At 42.7% G+C, this 15392-nt stretch overlaps 1 protein-coding gene across 1 annotated transcript; it reads left to right on the top strand.

Annotated features, from left to right (window-relative positions):
* Positions 1-8934: 8934 nt before the first annotated feature.
* Positions 8935-12470, top strand: MC5R (melanocortin 5 receptor). The gene has a single exon (XM_075084608.1). It carries the CDS (start codon positions 9006-9008, stop codon positions 10125-10127), a length of 1122 nt encoding a protein of 373 aa, XP_074940709.1. The 5' UTR covers positions 8935-9005; the 3' UTR covers positions 10128-12470.
* Positions 12471-15392: the final 2922 nt, after the last annotated feature.

Here is a 15392-nt window from a genome sequence, read left to right as displayed (position 1 = left end):
GACCCTCCTTTTTAAGCTCTCAATACTTGCATGTATTGATTCCGAGTGAGCTGATAGATTCATGCAACACATCCCTTCAAATTCAGCACACCCATGTCCTTGGGCTAAAAGCAAAAAATCTATGGCTGCGCCGTTTTGCAACGTAGCGTGTCTTACAGAGTCTACATCTAGTAATAAGTCAGATAATGCCTCTGATGTGGCATTTGTTTGCTTAGCTAGCCAACACCCTAGCTTGTTTAATGTCGTGAGGCTTTGAGAAACACCAGCTCCAGGAGCCAAGAAGGAAGCAGCTATGACCTTTGTTGGATTCCAAAATTCAGCTGTGGAGTCACAGTTGTCCTCAAACTTATGAGTGCTCCTTTTGCTTCTCATCTTTCTATGATGTTGATAAATCATTGAAGTGTTAGGGGTAAGAAGCGTTAGGCGACCTATAGAGCAAGGCCCTCCCTTTATATGTCACGGGATGCCAGGCCAAGCCCGATCTCCACAAATTAAAAACAAACCTGCAGGTAGCGCAATAGGCATATTGCTAGAGCGTGATATATTTGCAGAGGTATAGTTACACCAAGCAGTGGCATTTTTATATATACTTAGGGTGGCATTCACAGGCCAAGAAAGAAACTGGTTTCGTCCCGTATAATTAAAGTATAAACAAGCATCCATTGACAAAGAACCCAATAGCTCAAGCTCTTGTGACTCAAGACTAGTTTGAGGGTGATGGACTGCCCAACCGTCCCAATTATTCACAAAATTCTGGGAAGTATCACAAAGTAAGTGTGGTGTATTTTGTGGTATTACTAGCGTCCAATTATCAACTGGCACTCCAACCAAACAGGTGGAAAAGGGATTTCCTGGTGATGACAATGATAGACAGATGGAATCTTGGCCTGTTAGATTTGCCAGGGTAACCCATACATTCTGTTTTGGCTGGGGCGGTATGTATATGCCCTCGGTGATTCTTATCACGATACTTACGATGACTAACGGGAGTACTCTCGTGTACATTTTGTCTTTGTCTTTTCCCAGTGCTTCGGTGTTACTTCCCATATTTCAGGTACCTGGTTCTTTACAGCACACTCTTGGCGCAGCACTAGCAAAGGAGCACTATTGATTTGTCTGATCCAGTCAAAGGTGTGCAATTCATATCATCTAGAACCCTCTACTTCGTGGCCTGTGATGATTAAAACCTTATGTGTCTGTAATTGGTGATAGTAGCAACTGTCACACCACCTCCTAGCTCGATGGGTTCTTACCCACCTGCGCTGTTGACAGCTATGACACTCTCTTAGTACCCAGGGTCGGCACTTATTGCATTGGGGACATTCTATCCGTATCCTGTCTACCTCTACCGGTGTAGTCATACGTCTTCACCGTCTCCTGTCACTTCGCAGATTTCGTTCTTCTGTTCACTAGGCATAGCCTTTACCCATTTACTGGGTATCCACCTTGGACCTGTGGGGGTAAGCACACACATGTAACCTCGACTAAAATATTTGAATTCTACGGGCCCTTGCCATAGACCAATGGAAGGGTCTCGATACTTCACCATTACTGCCTGTCCTGACTCTTTCCTATTGTCATTTCCATGCACCCACGCAGGAGGGTTATCGTGTTCTGCAAATATGCATAAGTGATTTAATACAAATAAAACTTTTGCAAGCCATTCTTGTACATCTTTTACGTCTCAAAGTTTGTTTAGATATTGTTTTAGAGTCTGGTGCGCCCTCTCAATTATTGCTTGCCCTGTGGGTGAATGTGGAATGCCTGTGAGATGGCGTACTCCCCATGCCTGTAAAAATTTCTTAACCTTCTGACTACAGTAGGCTGGCCCATTGTCTGTCTTAATCTGTGTTGGAGTTCCCATTACAGCAAAACAGAATGTTAAATGACGTATAACATGGACGGCCTTTTCCCCTGACTGTGCTGTTGCCCATAAAAACTTGCTATAAGTATCGATAGTAACGTGAACATATTTTAGTTTCCCAAATTCTGACACATGCGTAACGTCCATTTGCCATATTTCCCTGGCCTGAAGGCCTCTGGGATTAACTCCTAGCCCTATGCCTGGTCCGTGATGGCTGCAAGTAGGGCAGGCTCGTACAATTCCCCTGGCTTCTTCCATGGTGACTTGAAATTGTTTCTTTAAACCTCTTGCGTTCTGGTGAAAGGTTTGGTGAGATTCTCATGCTATAGCGAATTCGCTCACTGGCGCCGTAATGGTGACGAGCTTGTCAGCGCGATCATTTCCTTCCCCCAAGCCTTCCGTCCACTGATGGCTTCGTATGTGAATAATACAATATGGCAATGTTCGTTGTTTAATGGTGGATTGAAGCTGTCTTAGGAGTTCGAACAACTGTAGGTTTTGTACTTCTTTTATACGTGCATCTTCGATACAGCTAACAATTCCAGCCACATAAAGAGAGTCAGTTACCACGTTCAACACTTTCGTCATCCAGCGAGAAAATGTCCATACTACAGCAGCTAGCTCCAACGTCTGTAAAGAGTCACATGGCTTGGCATGTATTAATTGATATTTCCATTGACCATCTTCATGCCATGTCGCTGCTGCTCTCCTGGAACGTTTACCGGCATCTGTATAGACAGTCACTGCTTCTATTATGGGTACTGCTTTGCATTTTGGCCTTTCCATCCAGCTGTTATTGCTGATCCATTTAAGAACAGGAGCTTTTATTGATTCTAGTTTGATTTCTATTGCTTCTGTTAATAAGCTTGATTGTAGCGCTGGGGAATTCCTCAGCCACCACTCCAGATCCTCTCGCTTTACTGGTAGGTGGATAGTATGTGGCTCTGCTCCTATTATTTGAAGGATACGAGACTGACCCTTTTTAATTGTCCCCGCCAAATCTTCCGTCTTTTCTTGAATCGTTGTCTTCGGCTGTAGGCTTGTAAATATCCATTCCAACACCCTTATCTTCTCCCCCTTTTTCTTCTTGCACTGAGTAAGTGCACCCAAAATGTGAGTAGAACCATGGAGTATGGTGAGATCGATGGGGAGATCGGGGTCCAGCCGGTCTACTGCTCTTTGGACGATCTCGGAGCTAAGACGTTGTATCATAGAGGTTTGTTCGGCAGTCGGTCGGACCGGCGCGGCAGGGTCAGTGCCCTTTAACATTGGGCGAAGAACTTCCAAGTCATCATTAGTGATTCTGGCTACTGGCCGTAGCCATTGTAGGTCTCCTAACAGCCGTTGAGCATCATTAAGGGTTTTGATTGCTGTGTGTAACGTAAGCTTCTGTGAACTTACTTGAGAGTCACTGATGTGCCACCCGAGGTATTTCCATACTGGTGAACGTTGAACCTTCTCTGCTGCTATTACTAGGCCATGTAGCTGGAGCTGTTGCTGTAAATATAATTCTTGCTGTGCTGAGAAAGGTTGTTCTTGTGCAAACAAGATGTCATCCATGTAATGGTAAATTACAGTGTCCGGCCATTGCTGCCTCACGTCTTTTAATGCAGCATCTACGAAAAGTTGACACAGAGTAGGGCTATTCTTCATGCCTTGTGGCAATACTGTCCATTCGAAGCGTAAGTCAGGACCTTCTCTGTTGATTGCTGGTAATGTAAATGCAAATCGCTGGGTATCCTGAGGATGCAGCTTTATAGTGAAAAAGCAATCCTTTAAGTCGATAATCAGTAAATGCCAACCAGTTGGTAACATGGCTGGATTTGGAAGGCCAGGTTGTAAAGCTCCCATCGCTTGCATTTGCTGATTTACTGCCCGTAGATCATGTAACAGCCTGTATTTCCCTGACTTTTTTTTGATAACAAAAATAGGGGTGTTCCAGGGGCTTGTCGAAGGTCGGAGATGTCCTTGGTCTAATTGTTCTTTTATTAATATGTGGGCTTGTTGTAGACTTTCCCGTTTGAGCGGCCACTGCCCGACCCATACTGGCTCTTCTGTGAGCCATGTCAGTGGGATTGGGAAAGTCCATGTGGCAGTGACCGCACCCGAAAAGGGGCGCCAGCTGATGCAGGGGAGTCAGTGGTAAGTATCACGCCCAATTGGTTCAGCACATCTTGCCCAATCAAAGCATGGACTCCTGCTGGCAACGGCATGACTGTGACGTATAAAGAGGCAACTCGGCCGTCAATAGTTATTTTAACTCATTGTTGGCTGCGTTGAACTGGTGCTGTGCCTCCTACACCTTCTACTCCGTCGACCGCATTCCTTAGTGGCCATTGAGGAGGCCACTGGTTTCGTGCAACAATGGTGATGTCAGCTCCTGTGTCTAGCAAGGCAGAAAGCCTTTGGCTCTCATTACCATGGGTAATCACTACACTGGTGAGGGGTCTTTCATTCAGAGACAGAGTCAGGAAAGCAAGCCCCCCAGTGGATCCAAAGCCTTCTGTTCCTCTAGCGCTGGTATCATTTGATGCTAACGGCTGTGCCAGCTGTTGTATCGGTACAAGTTGTGCAAGTCTGCTTCCTTTTGGTATACATATAGGGGGAAAGGCAGTCTGTGCCACGATACAAATTTCTCCTTCATAATCACAGTCTATAACTCCAGGCAGAACAAACAATCCTTGCAAGCCGCTTGATGACCGTCCAAATAATAATGCTCCACACACTTGCCCATTGATTATCAATGGGCCCTTTATTCCTGTCCTGATCTTCTGTGGACGAGTGTCTATCAAAGTGACATCTACTGCTGTTGCCAAGTCCAAGCCGAGGCTCCCTCTGGTGGCGGGTTGTAAATTGGAAGCTGGCCGGAGTTGCTCGGCATGACTGGTGGCGTGGTGATGGAGTGCTGATAAGTCACTGGAGCCGCTATTGGTGCCTGCGCGCTGCGACCCCGGGCGCTCAGCTTCCCGTTTCCCGAGCGCCGGCAGGCAGCTGTATTGTGGCTTTGAGCTTGGCAGTTTTTGCACCATAAGTTAGCTTCACTGCACTGTCGCTTTATGTGTCCTGCTTTTCCGCAGCGGAAGCATCGAAAACTAGCTGGCCCTCTTTAGTTACTGTTAGGGTTTTTGGCTGGACCCAAGGGGGCGAGAGCGGCACAAACTTGTTGCTGAACCTGTACCATTCCTTGCCCAACTTCCCTCAATGCTTCAACTAACCTAGCTTGAGGGCCGGTAGGTACTCGACTCATGCGTTCAAGCATCACCTCAATGCCTGCGTCTAGGGGAAGTGTAATTAAAATACTTTTAGTAGCATGGTTGGAGTTTTCCATAATACATTGATGCAGCAATGGGCCCTTCGTAAAATCAGGTAAGTCGGCACGATTTAACGCTTCTGTAACTCGATCTACAAATGTGGCAAAAGGCTCTTCCCTCCCTTGTTTAATTGACATGTAAGAAGGGGTGATTGGTGCTGTTTTGACACGCTGTAAGGTGTCCCTTGCTAGCTTCATTGATTCTCTTAATACATCAGGGCCTGTCTGCATTTGCATGTCTATGGACGAGAAGGGTCCTATTCCCATAAGCTGTTCTACTATTACTCCTGCTAGTGGGTCGTTTTGCTGGCGCTGGGTGTTTGCCGATCTATCACATAGGGTGTGCCAGTGAGCCTGCCATAAAAGCTGCCGTGACTGTTTCAATATGAACTTCATAATGTTTTTAATATCCTCGGGACAAAGCAGCCTGCTTCCCCAAATGTAATTTAGCATCTGTGTGGTCAGTTCACTATGTAGACCTGATTCGCTGACAGTACTTCTCAGCTGGTTCAAGATTTTCCAATCAAGAGGATTATGGTGTGCTAATAAATTTTGATTGTTAGCAGGGTCCGGTTGATAGATGACAGGGAAAGCTTGAGCTAGCAAGTTGGCGGTCTCTAGGTCCCCATTTTGTAATGCCTCTAACCCGATTTTCCACCAGTCAACTCGGCTGCGCACAATAGGTACAGAACGGTGACTAGATGGCGTGCTCGGCTTATTTTCCTCCACCGGAGAGACTACATCATATGAATTTTCAATATCTTCACCTCCCTTTCCCAAGCTTATTCCTTCTCCGCTAGTTTCTACAGATGTAGATCTACCAGGAGGGGGAGGAGGAGGAACAAGGGGTCTTCGAGGTACAGTAACTGGGATCCCCAAGAAGGGAGGCGAGGGATTGTCTAAGCCAATTCCAATCTTTCCAGCATTGGGGTCACAGTTGTCTAGCCGATCAGAGGTGGCTGTTGCTAATCTTTTTTCAGTTTTATATTTTTTCATACAGTTAATCACTTCCTGCCAAGGTTTCATTAGCTTTTTCGCTGTCTTATCGTCATCTATCACCAAGTCCCACAAACAATCACCATAGGCTCTCCACTCCTCTACTTCAAAAATCGACTCAGGTTCTTTAAAAAACCCTTTCACTTTGCCCACTGCAACTAGCCCTGACAAGTCTTTTAACTGACTTACTCCCCGCTTTTCTAAAAAGCGCTTTAATAATTCAAAAGCTACCTCGACCTCCATCGCCTGATGTGAGGATAATCAGCGTCGTTTGTACGGCTCTCGCTCCCGGGTTAGCTTCAACTGCGGAAGGCGGATCCCCTCTTGAATTCTGAGGTTGGGTCCAGGCCGGAGGGTCGGAAAGTATCAGGAATGATGCATAAAACGACTCCTCTTTTGCCCCCTGGCTGCCGTCTGCCAGTGCGTCTCCGTCTCTCGCTGCCGTATCAGAGATAGTCCTTTTCAGGTCCCTGTTCGGGCGCCATTTGCGGCGAGCGAGGAAAGCAAGCAGACAACTCAACGTGAGTGATAGAGCAAGCTTTAGCTTTATTTTTAAGTCGCAATGCTTTTATATGCTCTTGTAAACAAGCTTCAATAATTGCTTAATTAATGTCACGGGTTGTGATACTTCCTTAACAAACAGTCTAGTTCTGCAATTCGTGCCAAAGTTCTTTGTTCTTTTTTATCGTTTGCTCTCAATGCTGAAATGTCCCTCGCCTTTCTTCCTCTTCCCTGTGACTTGCAGATTCTCTGCAATTTTCCATCAGCGGGTCTGACGCCGGGTCTGTAGTCAAGCTAATTCCATCGTATACCCATAATCCTCCAGGCCGCTTTCTGTCTTAAACAACTTATCATGGGACCCACATGTTGATTCAATCCTATAGTTTCCCACACCCCCCGAGTCCTTCTATTTAAGGCCCGCCTCACCAAGTTGGCCGGCCTGCTGCCAAAGATTCCCTTGCCCCTTCTAGACAGGTGAATCCTGAATAGCATTTGACTGGCTGGTTAGCGTATAACATAAGGGGCATTTGGTAGTGTCAGGAAGGTGTGTGCTTTGCATTCCTCAGTCTGTGTGCAAAAGCAGAGCCCATTTGCTAAAGAAAAGACTCTCACTGATTTTGACACCTTTTCGGTAAGTCTCAGAATGAGCATGGACTGCCTAACTGCTAGATGCACAGAGGGACTTATGCCATTGCAGTAATGAGCACTCTCTTTCTCAGCTCTTAGACCCTATGAAACCTGGGGGAATTCACATCCATCTCAGGAAGCCCTGGTGCCTGGCACAATGCGCTGTGTACTCCTTCCACATCTGCATCAAAATCTCTACAACAAGGGGACGGGAACATAGCCAGTTATTAGTTCTATTTTTTCTCACAAATTACTTGATTTATATCTTCTATAATGGCGTGACGGGCTTCGCTGTATGTTCTCTGAGTTTTGTAACAGTGTGGTTCTTATTCTTGCAAAATTATAACTATGTATATAAGACAAATGCTTATAGCAGTAATAAGCCTCCCACTTCAATAACAGTCTTCTGTTCTCACCTCTTTTGCAGTACTATTGCAGTATGAGCTTATTGTCAGTGAGTACTAGCAACAGCAGAGAAAACAAACAAGGAATGTTTTTGGAAAAGGGCATGCTTAGTGCATTTCCACTTTAATATTTTAAAAAGCTCATAACGAATTTTAGATCAGAATCACTGTTCACTTAGAAAGGCAAGAGAAGACCACTAGATGGTAGTAAAAACCCAAGCCTTGGCTGACAAAATCTGTGAAAAGAAGTTCAGAGGGGCAAAGACGGGGAGGAGGAGCCACAGTTTAAGTACTGAAGTCATTATTGCTTGGAGTCTATAAAAAGGCAGTTGCACAGTAAGTAATTTATACATGGTCAGCCTTGACTCTATGGATTTACTCATTCCTTTTCCTCTATTTTTGTCATCCATTCCCACCAAGGAGTCCCCAGCCCCCGATGTTGGGTGAGGAGGTGGGGGCTGAAACTTCTGCTCTCTGGAGGAAAGGTAGCAGGCAATGAAGAGGAAGGGCAGCTGAAGGAGCAGCTCTGGTAAATAGGTACAGTTACTTCTTGATTGCAAACAAAAGGTTACTTTTAAAAACTGAGAATTATTTAGCTTGATATGCTTTGAATTTGCAACAAGTCACTGACAATCAGCTTTAAGTGTTCCCCTTATTAAGAATCCGATGGCTTACAACTTGCCCTGAATATTGTTATTACCAAAAGAACACTGAATAAAATACTGATGATCTGGAATAGAAAACTTATTTTTATGACAGAATTCCACCCTTATTGATTCTGTAACCTTAGTGTATCCTGAAATGCATGGATTTGTCATGGTTAGGTGTTAATACTGTGTTCTTAGGTGAGCATGTTAGTATTGCACAGATAAGCTGTTTATAACACAGTTCGTGCAAACTTAAGAATTACAAAGTTCAGGGAAGCATTTAAATCTTTTGCTGAAAATGTTAATTCTTAATTGTGGCAATAATTCGAACTTCTACATATTGTATTCAAGTGAGCAGGTCCTGCTGAACCTAATACTATATTTTCCTACATTTCTGGGGTCTGAGACTTGAGACTTTGAAAAATGTTTGTTCATTGTCCAGCAGAATTTCCAGGACATTGTGCTCACTTCTGGGGACTGAATAGAACAAACAAAACTAGGAATGAAGAGGGGATGAATCTCTTCTTTAGTTTGTGGTTTTAGTTTCCCCGTAAGGATGGGTAGAAAAACTCTGAGCCAATTGGAGGTTAATTTAGAATCAGTAGAGGAATATGGTGTGGAAAAGGCAGGATGTGTACAAGCCAAATTAAATAGAAATGGGTGATATTTGTTTTGTCAACTTCTGCCTGTTCTCGTCATGCTGTATTTTTTTTGGCAGGGTCTTTTGCCTTTTGGAAAATGCATTTACCACACTCCTTGGCAAGTCCCTCAGAAAGAACAGAACGTGTTTGCTTCCAGAGATGAACACGTCCTCTCAACTGTATGTTTCTGAACTAAACCTGAGCACCTTTGGCAGCAACTTTACTGTGCCTACTGTCAAGAGCAAGTTATCACCATGTGAGCAAGTGGTCATTGCAGCTGAGGTGTTCCTAACTCTGGGCATTGTAAGCCTCCTTGAAAATATCTTAGTTATATGTGCAATAGTTAAGAACAAGAACTTGCATTCACCCATGTATTTTTTTGTCTGCAGTTTAGCAGTGGCTGACATGCTGGTTAGTGTGTCTAATGCTTGGGAGACCATAACAATATACTTAATAAACAATAGACACATAATTATGGAAGATGCCTTTGTCCGCCATATAGACAATGTCTTTGATTCAATGATCTGCATATCTGTGGTGGCTTCCATGTGCAGTTTGCTGGCTATAGCAGTAGACAGGTACATCACCATCTTCTATGCCCTGCGCTATCACAACATCATGACAGTGAAAAGATCAGGGCTTATTATTGCATGCATCTGGACCTTTTGCACGGGCTGTGGCATTATTTTCATTCTTTATTATGAATCAACTTATGTGATCATTTGTCTCATCACTATGTTTTTTACCATGTTGTTCCTCATGGTCTCCCTGTACATCCATATGTTCCTCCTGGCTCGTACTCACGTGAAGAAAATAGCTGCTTTGCCTGGGTACAACTCTGTCCGTCAAAGAACCAGCATGAAAGGAGCCATCACTCTGACTATGCTTCTTGGCATCTTCATTGTTTGCTGGGCTCCATTCTTCCTTCATCTCATCCTGATGATCTCCTGCCCTCAAAACCTCTACTGTGTTTGCTTCATGTCTCACTTCAACATGTACCTCATTCTCATTATGTGCAACTCTGTAATTGATCCCTTGATCTATGCCTTTCGTAGCCAGGAAATGAGGAAGACCTTCAAAGAGATAATTTGTTGCTATAGCCTGAGAATGGTCTGTGGGTTATCAAACAAATATTAAGAAAACAAAGCCAAACCAGGGAAGAGAATTGAAATGCAACATCTTGCCGCATCTTGTAATTTTGCTGAAATGCCTATGGAACATCTTTCTCCATTCAGCTGTCATGACTTCTGCAGCAATCAGAAGCCATTTTTAAATATGTGATTTTACCTTTCTTTCCTTCCACGCACCTCTCTCACACTGGTGGTAGGAGCTGCTCAGTATATCTGTATTACAGGAAGAAAGAATATTTTGAATCTCATTTACCCTACTGAAGATTGGATCTTATAAGAGGATTATACAGGGAAAGCCTTATTTTTCTTTCTGCCAACGAGTGTGACCTGCCATGCAAATAAGCCCTTCAGCCTCTCAGTGAGTGTTTCTCTTGATATTCTTTGTCTCTTTAGATACAGCGTAGCTTATTTTGATGCCCAGAATTAACTGTTTTTTCGCTATTTCCTTCTGGAGACATAAAATCAGAGAAGTAACTCCAGTTATCAGGGTTAATGTACCTCGCTCAAGAGTTATGACCAATATATATACCCCTATCAGCAGTCCTGTATCCCAGTCATGACTGTTACTCTCATAAAAATACATATTATGTAAGAGGACGGTGTTACAATGAGATTTTAATATTTGACTAAATGTGCTCTTACCGTTGTGGTATATCACTGTAGGATGTACCATAGCTGGATTTTAAGGCTGAATATGAAGACTGAGATGGTTTTAGTTTGTCTGTTTTCTTTATTCACCAGGGCTACGGAAGTGAAGTGTACATGGCCTCTAGAATAATGAAATGTTTTGTGGAGATAGAAAGACTGCGTGAGTGGCTGCCTTTATATAGACATTAGAAAAGCGTTTCAGCTAGGAGTAGCTTTTGTTACTGGAGGAAGCTGTACTGTAGATTGCATCTTTCAAGCTGTGAGAGACAAAACAACTTTGATGATCAGAAGGCATAGCTGGCAATGGCAAAACAGGGATTTCAAAAACTCAGCCACATGTAGCTATAACAGAGTCCTGACTTTTTCTCCCCAAACAAACAGTTTTTGTCTTCACTGAGAGGATTTTAAGGCGAGACCCTCATACCTTTTGTGTCAGTAATTTGCATCTAGTCATGCTCTCATAAACATGCTGTTCTGCAATAGCTGTATAATGTGCAAAATATTGGATTTTTCACAGATGAAGGAAGTGCAACTCTGGCATTGATTTCTTGATGGCAATGGATGGTACGTAAGTTGCACTGCAATATAAGCTATGAGAATATCTCAAGCAGTGGTGCCCTACTTACTAGATATCAGAAAATACCTTGGAAAAATGAATTATCCTGAAAACTGAAAGAATAACCCTTGTTGTGCTCGGTTTAGGGATGCTCTAAAACTGTTGTTGTCAATAGAACGATGATTGATTCAATGGGCCTCAGGTTATACCTTCAAGGTGGAAGTCCTGATCAGGTGTTATGAAATTTTTTTTACCATAATGGTAGTCAAACATGGAAACAGGTGACCAGTGGTTGTGCAATATCCATCCTTGGAGATACTCAGAACTTGACTGGACACAGCCCTGAACAATCTGGCCCTCCTTTGAATGATTTGGAACAGATTACCTCCACAGGTCCCTTCCAACCCAAGTTATTCTGTGATTCTATGAAACAGTTTGCATATTATGATAAAATTATTCCCCCCCCTTCCTAATTTAATCTCATGTGTAAGAAGAATTGGAAAAGTTTCTCCTCCACATGTTTAAAAAGAGAGCATACTTTGTGTCTTCATTTGCTGTAGAGGTCTCTGGCAGAGTAAACAGGGTGCATCTTTAGCACCTTATACTTTTTGTCTGCTGCAGCTTAAAATATATACTGCCTCCAGCTCTCACATATCTCCCTCTGATATAAGTGGGAATGTTCTTCTCAGTGGAGACACCTTATTATGTTGACTATAAATTTAATGGTTATATGAGTGCACTAGGTGCTGGAATCTTCCTTCAGCTATATCTGAAAATGGGCTTTCAGGGATTTGTTTGTGGTCAGTAGTGAGAATCTTGCCTTCTTTCAGTTCACCTCTTAACCCGATCCATAAATGGTACCTAAGAGTGGGCTTTTGCTACTATGAATATAAACAGCAAGAAGGAGACAGTTCAATTGCATAATGAAAGGCACCAGCTGATGTTGTAAATAAATCACTAAATCTTCATTGGGTATTGCAAATAAGGCAGTCTTGTACATAATTGTAAATCAACAGAGAGGAAGCCAAAACTGTAATAGCTTTGGGTATTTTCTTGAACTGTACATTACTTTTTTGTTGGAAGTTTATTTGATGTATAAACACAGATATATGAAGAAGCTATTAAACTGGATTGCTGGAAAACCCACTATTATTGTTTATTCATTGTAACATGTCTGCTAACCTTACAGATTACTTACAGAGGGAATATTGCGTTACAGGCTTTCACTTCTCAATTTAAACACATGCCTTATTAAAAAACACATTATGGAAGAGAGTTACAGATTCATACAATGTATTTACATTCATACCTGTGTTCCTCTAGGTGCCAGCATCACATCCTCATTATAAGCTTTACAGGTAGGAGCTAAGACAGCTTAAGGGTGAAATGTATTCCTGTATTCTCCAGAACAGGCTAGAATGGTTCCTGCAAAAAAAAAAAAAAAAAAAAAAAAAAAGGCTGTTTACACTATAAGAATGCTTTTAAAATATGTGTCTTTCTGAGGCCATGACATGTTTTAATCTGTTTCTTTCTCCTGCTTAGCCACAGAATGAAAGCAACATTTAGCATGCTTTCACTTCTACCACAGCTTGGAAAACACTAAGTATTCTGATAGATTGGGAGAAGCAAACATGGTGTAAGTATGAAATTTGCTGTCAAAGGGCAGTCATGAAAAAATTAGCTGCTAGGCTCTCGTCGCACTGTGTCCCCATAGCTAATGGCTTACATTGCCAGTCATTTATGGTTCGGTATCTGTCATTGGAAAGAAGTTCAGATCACACTATTTCTGTCCCAGAGCTCCAAAACCAACTTCTATTGCCCACTGCTGCTTTGATGACTGAACGCTTCACTGCTTCTAACTTGTGTGTCACTATTTTAAAGTTTTTAATAAGAAATTATTCTGAACTCACTGCTGTTGCAGATGGAGTCAACTTCCATAAACTCACAAAGGGTGGTGAAATTACACCTGCATTTTAGATACATTAGTAGGAGTAGGGAGAATATTAAAAGAAAACCCAACCAACATTTCTGTTTGCAGAATTGTTCTGGTTGCACCAGAACTTCATCTAGTGAAGCAGAAGACTGGATTCTTCAGTCTATAATAACGTGAATGGTAGTTGATGGTAGGCTAGGCATATTGCTCTGTTCCCAGGTCGCACTGAAGTACTTCATATATTACTCTAAGTTTTCCTTGCTTTAGTGGATTGAAGTAGATGGTTGGCTTTTGCAAATGATGGCATTGCCTGGATAATCCCATACCCAGCATGCTCCTATGCTATCATTAAGAAAATCTGAATCTTTTCTCCAGGCCTGGAAAGGTACCTGGAAATACTAGTTTTCCAAGAGCCTTAGCTCTCCTGTCACACAAACCAGTCATAACTGAATGGAGCAAAGAGGTTGTTTATGATCCTGGGCCAGTGCTGCTTCCCAAATAGGCACAAGTCTGTCACAAAGGGCTCTAACTACTCAGTAATACCGCCACTGCCTCTGGGCTGGGAGGGATGATTGCTTTCAGCTCTATAACATCCAGGCCTGCAACTTCCATGCAACCAGTGTCCAGCTCCCTTTTGAGAGTAGGTTGCACATTCCTACTGCTTAGGCTTTTCCTCTTAGAAAACCTCTGAGTGGCTCCCTGGAGACTTCAGTTGCTTTTTTCAGGAATCCTGTGCAATATAAGTGCAGAAACCATGGGAATTTCCTATACACACAAACTTTAAGAAGGCAGAAAAGGTTTATACATCTGTGGGAAAGCAATCAACTCCCTCACACAGTCTCAAAGGACTCTCTTTTGTCTTCAAAGCCTTGTTGTGGATTCTCCTGCCTCTCTTGCAGTAAATCCTCCTTCTGTTGCTGGTTAGCTTCTTGCACAGGAGACCAGCTCGTGGTGACCATTGCCGTATGCAGGGTTTGCAATGGATGGTCCCAGTCTTCGGCTGTGCTGGTTTGCATAAACAGTGCCCTTCCTGTTAGGTAGGGTGTGTGAACAATTTATGGGAATATGGATGTGGAAATGGGGATCTCCACATCAGGGACAGAAAGTCGTGCAGACTGCAGTGGAGATGCCTGCATGAGTCTCTGTGCTAGCCTATCTCCATGTGAGATGCTGTCTCTCCTTTGCTAATCTTATCATGTATTACAACCTGAGCCATGTGCAGCTTGCATCCAGCTTTTTCTTCATACACGACAGAAAAGGAGAACCTGAGGTATGTATGTGTGTGTCTATACTTACATACCTGCCTACATGTGTGTGAGTTCTTACTCCCGAATACAGAGTACAATCAAGAATAACATCAACAAAGGAAATGTGAGGATGTATAGTTTCTTTCTCCCTAACCTTTCTGCTCTTTGTCATCCACTTATTTGTTATACTACTTTCCAATTTGCAGCTTGTTTCTCACATATTTTCTCCATCTGTGAACAAATTAGCAACAGTCTAAATCTGAAATAGAAGGAAAAAAAAAACAACCCACAAGTAATTTTTGCATCCTGAGCTTTTGAAAAGGATAGTGAATCAGTGTGACAGAACAAAGAGTTTCCCTAGCACCTGTCACACTGTCTAGTAAAATGTAAATCCTTATGGTCCTTAACCACCATCCCTAGAAGGGTTTCTTCTTGAGCTGCTTGCCTAAAAAACCCTAAGAACATGTGACTGGCTGTACTGAGCACTGAGAGTGAAGCATTTCCATCAAAATAAAGAGCAGATGTTTAGGGGAATTATACAAAGTCTGGACATGTGTATGGTAATCCTCTAGAATACCCTTACAGCTTCCAGCAAGCTATGGTTTAGGGACTTCTTGGGCAGGAGGTTATATTTACAGCTTTGTGACTGATAGCTCTCAATTAATATTTCTTACAAATATTTACCTAATCACTTTTGGATCTCTTTATGCTCATCTGTAACACCTCGTAACATTAAGTTTTACAGTTTAGATGTGTTTTCTGGAAAAATGATTTTTTTTTCCTTTTATAAAACATCTTCTTGGAAGTTTTCCTTAATGTCCCTGAGTCCTTATGTTGTAAAGAAGATAAATAACTGCTTCCCATTCACTTTCCCTGTGCCATTCATTA

This window comes from Phalacrocorax aristotelis, chromosome 2, assembly GCF_949628215.1.
Source record: "Phalacrocorax aristotelis chromosome 2, bGulAri2.1, whole genome shotgun sequence".
In the NCBI taxonomy this organism is placed as follows: domain Eukaryota; kingdom Metazoa; phylum Chordata; class Aves; order Suliformes; family Phalacrocoracidae; genus Phalacrocorax; species Phalacrocorax aristotelis.
The sequence above is the reverse complement of the archived record's forward strand: the minus strand, read 5'-3'. Positions and strand labels throughout refer to the sequence as shown.

Bases quoted from the DNA above. Each gene is read 5' to 3' on its own strand.
- MC5R (XM_075084608.1), top strand. From the start codon at position 9,006: ATGGGTGATATTTGTTTTGTCAACTTCTGCCTGTTCTCGTCATGCTGT.